Source organism: Equus quagga, chromosome 2 (genome assembly GCF_021613505.1).
Source record: "Equus quagga isolate Etosha38 chromosome 2, UCLA_HA_Equagga_1.0, whole genome shotgun sequence".
NCBI classification, from domain to species: Eukaryota; Metazoa; Chordata; class Mammalia; order Perissodactyla; family Equidae; genus Equus; species Equus quagga.
Window position 1 is genome coordinate 62,104,711 of NC_060268.1, and position 8,382 is coordinate 62,113,092.

General features: G+C 48.1%; 1 protein-coding gene across 1 annotated transcript in view; it reads left to right on the plus strand.

Moving 5' to 3' along the window:
* The first annotated feature begins 227 nt into the window (after positions 1-227).
* Positions 228-8,382, plus strand: part of LOC124231986 (NADPH oxidase 5-like) — a 36,024-nt gene continuing 27,869 nt past the window's right edge. The window contains exons 1-3 of the mRNA XM_046648986.1: positions 228-528; positions 6,224-6,347; positions 7,991-8,141. Coding sequence (XP_046504942.1) covers positions 479-528; positions 6,224-6,347; positions 7,991-8,141 — 325 coding nt within the window. The 5' untranslated portion in view covers positions 228-478. The remainder of the gene's footprint in view (positions 529-6,223; positions 6,348-7,990; positions 8,142-8,382) is intronic.

The following is an 8,382-nucleotide window of genomic DNA, read 5'->3' on the forward strand; positions in this document are numbered from 1 at the left end:
AGGCAGGGCTGTGTTATGTGTAAAGTCCTTAGCACAGTGCACGGCTCAGAGCGAGGGCTGCAACATTCTTGTTGGCAGTTGATAGCATTGTGATGGATGAAGCCTCACATGATGCATCAGATACCTGGCAGGGCCTGCCTCCAGTTGTCAGTGACGTTTTGCCTGGAGCATTTCTAGATCTGCCTGTCTCCTTGAGGGAGGGAAAGTGCAAGGTCCTGGGCCAGAGAGAAGACAGCCAGCATTCTTCTGGGTGGAAACTTTCCCTGTGCCTGCACGAGACCTCCCGGTTGGAATCTCTCTGGACCAAGCTGGCCACCAGCCAGTATGTGGATCACAAAGGGGCTGTGCATGTGAGTGGTTCTTCAGGAGAGTCAGGAAGAGGAGGAGTTGGGGAGATGTGAATTGTGGGCTTCAAATGCAGGCTGTTATACCGACGGCAGCCTTTCTGGGACCTGTGGTCTAGAAGACAGGAGAAAGGATGAGTGTTCCAGGAGATCCAGCCCAGCCAGACTCTGAAAGCTGCAGAGGGTGAGTGGCTCATTTGTCTAGCTTTCATACCAGGGACCAGGGAAAGGCAGGGGTTCTTTGCCTTTGGGGGATCTACAAAGAGTGACTATGTCTGCCTGGGGTGGAAGTCAGGGGAGAACTGAGCTCAGCTCTTGCCCAGTTAATAGCAAGCTGTGCCATCTTGGGCAAGTCACCAGCCCTCTCTGGGCCGGTTTTCCCATCTGTAAAATAAGGGATTGGCCAAGTCGGTCTAATGGCAACGCCTGACATTTGTAGAGGGCTTTGCAGTTGTCCTTTGCCAATAGCGTTTCATTTGGCCCCAAGGCAGCCTTTTGTTGGAGGGATGCTTATCACATTTTACAGATGAGGAAAAGCCAGTCCAGTGGGGCCAGTTATTCAGTTGGTACAAAACAAGGCTGGACCTAAAATCCTGGTCTCCTGGGGACAATTCTGGCCTCTGGTGAGCACATTGTTCCCCTCAAGCTCTGAAATTTGAAGATCTCCCGCTCTTTGTCAACGACATTGGCGCTGCCTCCCCCCGTGCCCTCACCCCTAATTCCCACAGGCCTGAGAAGTGGGAGGTGAGCACAAGACACCTGTCCCCACCTTCCCGGGGTTGGCAGTTGCATGCAGCCCGTCTTCCAGAGATCTCTCTGCTGTGTGGAATGCCTTCCTGTGGGTCCTGAGAGGTCCTGTGGGTCCTGAGGGGTGAAGTATGTGGGGGCTGTTGAACCCTCAGGACAGTGTTTCTCCAGGTGTGAGCCTCGACCAGCCAGGTGGGTCACAAACAGCCAGGGTGTCGGTTAGAGGTGCAGATTCCTGAGCCCCAGCCCAAAGTGGGCGAGTCAATCTGCATTTTAGCAAGCTGCCCTTGCTTCCTACATGCCTCACAGTCTGGAACCACTATTCTTGAGGAGGCTGCGCTGCTGGGCCGTGGAGGGCTGTGTTGAAACTGCTGAAGGGTGGCTGGAAGTCAGAGGGAGTGGGAAGGGTCCCAGGGGAGGGTCAAGCCAGGCTTAGCTGCTGCAGAGGTAGTGAGCTGCCCATCAATGAAGGTTTAAGATGACTTTTTGGGGGGTGGTGGAGGGACGGGCCTGGAGCAATGGTTCTCTGGGGCTGGTGTGGAATCACCTAGGAAGCTCCGGACTCATCCCTGGCTGATGTTGAGACCCACTGGGGATGAGAAGTCTGGTACTGGAGGCTCCCTCCCACCTTTACAAGCTGTGGCCTGTTTCTGTAGCGGCACAGCAGGGATAATAATAATGGTAATAACACTACCTACCCCTTTGGGCTGCCCCAAGATCAAGGGCCAGTGGACTAGGGGACAATATACGGAAGAAGAAAATGCCTGGCACACTAGGAGGCCTGATGCTCTGCCGTGGAGGTACAGAGGGGCACTGTCCTAGTGGGGCCCAGACTTGGAAATTGCCACGGCCCCTGTCATTTCCAGGTGCAGCCTTCTGAATTCCCCAGCTCTGCTTTCCCCGAGAATAAGGTGGGCCCTGGGGGCTTTGGGCTGGCTTCTGACTGGGGCTGCCTGGAGTGCTCCCCTCCGCCAGAAGCTCCCGGGGTTCACCAGGAGAGGAAGGGGGGCAAGGGCCTGGTTGAGGTTCTGCACAGAGAACTGGAGGAGGCTGGGGCCTGGGGTTTAGGCTTGGCTCTGCCCAAGCCGCTTTGGGGTCCCTGGAAGGACGTCTCTCTGTGTTCCCTCTGGGAAATGGAACCCCAAACCAGACTTGCTGACTTTGAATGTGAAGTGAGCTAATAATAACGAAAAAGAGGAGAAAGATGTACTGAGCCCCCGCCTTACTGTGTGCTAGACAGATGTTCTGTGCACTGGCACAAGATGAGGAAATGGAAGCATAAGTACACACACATACAAGAAAGCGTATCTAATCTATATGTTACATATACACACCCACTCAAAGGCATAGCTAATGTATACATTACATATCTACACACATACATTAAAGTATATATAATGTATGTATACACACATGTGTACATTAAACATATGTAATATACATATGTATATACACATATGCATATATTGATACACACATATGTACATACTACACACATATAGCAGAAAACGCATATCTATGAAGAGGTTAAACAGAGAGAAACAGAGAAGTCAGATTATTTGCACAGGGTCACACAGCAAGCAAGAGTCACTTTAGAAAAAAATAGGAGCACCGTTTGAGAGTTTCTTTTCATTCAAGTTAAACCAGTGACTCTGGGTGTACTTGTTAAAAATTCACACTTTCAGGGGCCAGGCCGGTGGCGCAGTGGTTAAGCTCGTGTGCTCCACTTCGGCGGCCTGGGGTTCTCCAGTTTGGATCCCAGGTGCAGACCTATACACCGCTTATCAAGCCATGCTGTGGCAAGCATCCCACATATAAAGTAGAGGAAGATGGGCATGGATGTTAGCTCAGGGCCGATCTTCCTCAAAAAACAAAAACAAAAAAACAACCCCACACTTCCAGGCCCCAGACCTCAGAGCCTCCGATTCTAAACATCTGCCTCCACAACCCTGAAATGATTCAATTGTGGGTGGTCCATGGAATGCATGTACAGAGCACTCAGGCATTTCCCATGTGCTCGAGCATCCCAGGAAAGCTCCAACTCCCCCTGTTATCCATGCTGGAGTGCTGGAGAAGGAGGAGAAGAAGCAAGTAGGGGCAGAGAGGGCCAAGAAGGGAGTGAAGACCCCCGGACCCCAGGGTCAGACTCACAGCTGGGCAGGGAGGCTGGAGGGCCAGGCCTGGGCCGGTGAACCACCAGGGCAATTTTTATATCTACATAAATATAGATGGATATCTACATAAATATAGATGGATATAGATCATTGATTTTGGTCTGTTTACCTTGAATCCAGAAATTGATCATCACTATCAGCTAATATTTAGAGATTGGAGTTAATGCCATAAACCAAGGAAAGTAAATAAGCATTACAAATGAACAAGAGAGAGAAAACCATTAATTTGTAAACATCTATGTCATGTTTAGGTAATTTCCTTCAATTTTCTTATAGTTTTAATTAGAAATGAATGTTGAACTGTAGCAGATGCTTCTTTCAATGTTTTTTGACATAATGAAACTATTTTTCCTTTAAATTTTTGATATCATGACTTATATTGATAGATTTCTTAATAGTGAATCATCCTTATGTTACTGGAATGGTTCTTCCTGATAAAGATGGATTAATAGTTTTAACGCAAACTTCTGGATTGAACTTGGTTATGTTTTAGTTGGAGTTTTGCAGCTCTATGAATTAAATTTGTCTAGCATTTTCTTTTTTTGTATGTTATCTTCATTGGGAGTGGGTAATGTTAGCTTTGCAAAATAAATTGCTAATCTTACCATCATTTTCTACAATTTGAGACATTGGACTTATCATTCCTTGAAAATTAGATAGAACTCACTAAAAAAACAATCTGGGCCTGACATTTTAAATGGTTGACATTTAACTGCCTTTCTAATTTATTAAATGAGTGTTGGTCTGTTCAGGTTGTCCCTTCTTCCTGAAATTCGTTTCTCTAAGTTAACAAACATTTGCACATGATACTGTTATATTTCTCTAACTCCTCCTTTTTCTGGAATTCTATTGCCTTTCCCAATACTAATGTTGTTTTTTATTTTCACTTTTTTATTTACTCATACTTTTCCACTTAGTTTATTCAAAGAACTAACATGCTTTTTCACTATATTCAGTCATAATTGAAGTACAATAAATAGCATATTTAAAATGAACAATTTCATGAGTTTCAACATATGTATACAACTGTAAACCCATTGCCATAATCAAAATAAATTTATCCTTTTGACTTTTTTGGTTTTCTAGTTCCTCAATTTCAGATTTTATATTTAATAGTCTATCCTTCTTTTGTGTATGTGTTTATTTTATTCTTTTTCTAAAGTTAGCTCATTTATTTTTAGTCTTTATAAATATGGTGGATTCTCAGTATTCATGGTAGTTATGTCTTATAAAGTCACTGCAGTGGCTGGCCCAGTGGCACAGCGTTTAAGTTCACACGTTTTGATTTGACTGCCCGGGGTTCGTTGGTTCGGATCGCGGGTGCAGACATGGCACTGCTTGTCAAGCCATGCTGTGGCAGGCATCCCACATATAAAGTGGAGGAAGATGGGCACGGATGTTAGCTCAGGGCCAGTCTTCCTCAGCAAAAAGTGGAGGACTGGCAGCAGATGTTAGTTCAGGGCTAATCTTCCTCAAAAAAAAAAAAAAAAAGTCACTGCAAACATCGAGTTAGTGAATTCTGAACCACTGCTCCTAGGGAAAATACAGGGTTTGGTTCCTACCAACCCCTGGGCACAAATTTTTCATCAAATGATCAATACATAATTTTGTTTTATGTATGTATCTGTTTAAAAGACCCCTTTAAAAATCTAACATTAATTCGTTATATTGTTGATTCATTAACATGGATCTCACCATCAGTAGCACTATAATTCATGTCTGAACAAAGCTGATCTAACACATGCATTTTCTCCGTAAGGCACAACACTAGACAGCACTTCAGCATTACTCTTGGGGGGCATTTTAAAGAGCAAAATCACCAATAAAAAGCACAAAAATGAGAAACACACAGCACTAAATAGCTCACGAAAAGGACAGTTGTTCACAGCATGAAAGCGGAAGCAAGGTTCAGCCTCAGCTGTGGAGGTGTGCATCAAGCGACTCAAATTTCTTGCTGCTTTCCTCACGTCCACGATGACCACGAAAATGCTGCCATCATTGATTTTAGGGTTACAAGTAAATTTTAGCTACTAGGTGAACTCACAAATACAGAATCTCCAAATAATGTGGATTGACTGTAGCAAAATCATTTAAGGTTATATTAAACTCATGGGATATAGACAAAGCCATTCTCTCAGAGGATAATTTATAGTAACGGGATGCAAAAAATCCTCACTCACTGCCTCCATTTTGATTTGCTCGGTCCTGACGCCGCAGAAAGTAGTGTACTCATTTCACCACCAACGTCTGTTCAGATCGCTGTAGACCCAGCTCCTCTGTGAGGGTTTTAGATGGCTGATACGCTTGGGACATTGCAAAACACTTGCTGGACCTGGAGCGCCCAGACCCAAGGTCTGAGTCCTGGCGTGGCTGGTACTAGAAGGGTTCCAGCAGAGGGTGGAGGCTGCGGGGCACAATGGAAAAAATACTGGGCTTGGATTTGAGCTTTGTCTCTCTCTCAATGTCTAACCTGCTGAATAAATTTCTCTAAATTACTCAACTTCTCTGAGCCTATTTCCTTCCTGTAAAGTGTCACAGCCCAGCAGACTGTCAGAGGAACAAATGAAGTAGTGGGTAGGAAGTATCTGGAAAACAGTAAAGAGTTGTGTAAATGTGAGGGGGGCAAGTCTTCATCATCACATTACCAGCACTCCCACAGCGTGCCTTTCCCTGACCTTATGCCCACAGTCTGAGGTCCATCTCACTAAGGCCCTGTCATTCCAGAACCTAACAAGACAGAAGCCTGGGCCAGCAGATGCTAGATGGGAGGAAGAGGCAGGGACTTAGAGACGTAAAGAAGGAGCTGTGGGGAGGCTCCCCTCCATGGCCGAAACTGATTCAACCCCACGGGCAGTCTGAGGCCCTAGTTAGAGGAAGGCAGAGGGCCTGGGACCACCGTGAGGTCTCACGAGCCCTTGGCCACCTCAAACCCATAAACCCGTCTCCTTTGTCTCCCAGCACCACGAGTAGCAAGGAGGATGCCAAGTGGCTTCAGTGGGTGACCCACCAGTTTGAGACCATTGCAGGAGAAGACGGGGAGATCGATCTGCAGGACTTCAAAAAAGCCCTGAATGTGAAAGAGGCAAGTGTCCACTCCAGAATAGGGACCCTGCATTTATATTTTACAGAGGAAGAGCAACTGGTTCTCAGGACACAGTATCTCACAAGGAGGGAAAGCTTGCTCCCCAGGGTTCCTCCAGACTTGAGGCCCCACTTCTAAGGTTGAAAGATGTTCATGTCTCTGACTGGGGCCCTTCCATCCCTCTTGATAGCCATGGCCTCCTGGGGGTCTTCAAAAGAACATGTGAAATTGAAAGTCAGTACCCAGTCAAATCTTAGGAAATACTATCGACCTCGCAATTTCTACTAGCCTCATGGCAGAGTGGATGCTGAGACTTAAATCTCCTCTCACGATATGAGCCTTCCCATGGCCGGTCCCCATTAAAGCCCCGTTTGCACAGCCACACCCTTGCCAGTCCTCTCTCAGTTTCATGGGTCCTCTGCCCATCCCCATAATAGCCTGAATGCCTGACAAACAGTGGGGACATCAGCAGAGAGATGGGAGGAGTGAGCCTGCAAGTGCCAACCTCTCCCCAACTGTCCTCTGGGCTGGCATCTGGTGGTGGCCTGTGTCCTTGATAAGGGTGAGCCAACAACTGTTTGAATGCCCCTGTTTGGATCAGAGGGACCCCCAGAGGGACAAATGCTGGACCATGGATACTGCTAAGAACTCTAAATGCTCCTCCTCCTTTCACAGTAAATATGGGGAAGGAAAAAAAGACCTTCTGCCCGGCAATACATTATCATCGTAACAGGAGGCTGTAAAGTATCTTAAGACAAAGGCCATCCAGGATGGTAGAGAGTGATAAAGGCGTTACTCAAGGAATCCAGGGGGAGAGTAAAGCCAAGGCGGGGTTGACTGCCCACAGTGGACTTCTTGCTGGTGAACTCATGGGTCTACAGGTCAGACACTAGAGCCCAGCAGGCTCCTCTCCCTGCCTCGAGGGGGCACGGCATATCTGGGACTCTGACCCAGCCTGTCTTAATTTCTGTGTTCCCAGTGCCTAACACCAGCCCGGGAAGCAGCAGCTATGGAGGACATGATTGTTCAATGAATGGATAGGTGAATGAATGAATGAATGAAGTGAGTGAACTGGCACTTAAGATCAAGTCTTAATTTTAGGCTGCAGGCAACCTAAACAAGTAAAGGAAAAGATCTGGGTATTCAAGTGGCATATACTCTATAAGTCCTTCTTAGGTTCACTTATCCCCCGGGGTCACCCCAAGGAGGATGAGTCAGGACCTGGGAGGAGCCTGCAGGGGGACCCAGTGTCTGACCCTTTTCGCATATTGAGTAAGGGGCCACCAGAGGCCTGGAATGCAAGGCCAGTGGGGGGATGGCCTGTAGGGAGAGAGAGCCTATACGAATTACCAGGCCCCGCGGCCAGAGGGGAGCCTGAGGACCAGACACAAGGCCACCCTCGCTGCAGGAATCTGAGCAGTTCTTCCACCCAAACTGGCTCTCGGCAGGCCAGATGGGCCATAGGCGTGGCCCATTCATGTGGCCTCGTGGGCCCATCACACCCCGCGTTCACCTGGGTCTTGACTGAATCGCGGTACAGGTGTGTGTGTGCGCGCACACACACGCACAAACACAGTTAAAAGGTTCAAAGCCCAGGCCCTGGGGGCACACTTGTGCCGGTCTTCGCCCCTCTCCATCCACAGTCCTTCTTTGCCGAGCGATTCTTCACCCTGTTTGACTCTGATGGAAGCGGCACCATCACCCTCCAGGAGCTTCGCGAGGCGCTGACCCTGCTCATCCATGGCAACCCCATGGACAAACTCAAATTCCTCTTCCAGGTGTATGACGTCGATGGTAAGGGCTCTTTGGGCGGGGGCGGGGCCGGGGAGGAAGTGGGGACGGGTGGGGACGGGTGGGGACTCATCAGTGGGAGGGGACAAAAGGAATCGGCACATCTCCCTGACGTGTGTTTTCTCCCAGCGTTGCTGTTCTCTCCGGGTGGGGCTGACAGTTGTCTCCGTGTGTGTGTGTGTGTGTGTGTGTGTGTGTGTGTGTGTGTGTGTGTGCGTGCGCGCGCGCATGCTCACGCCCCCTC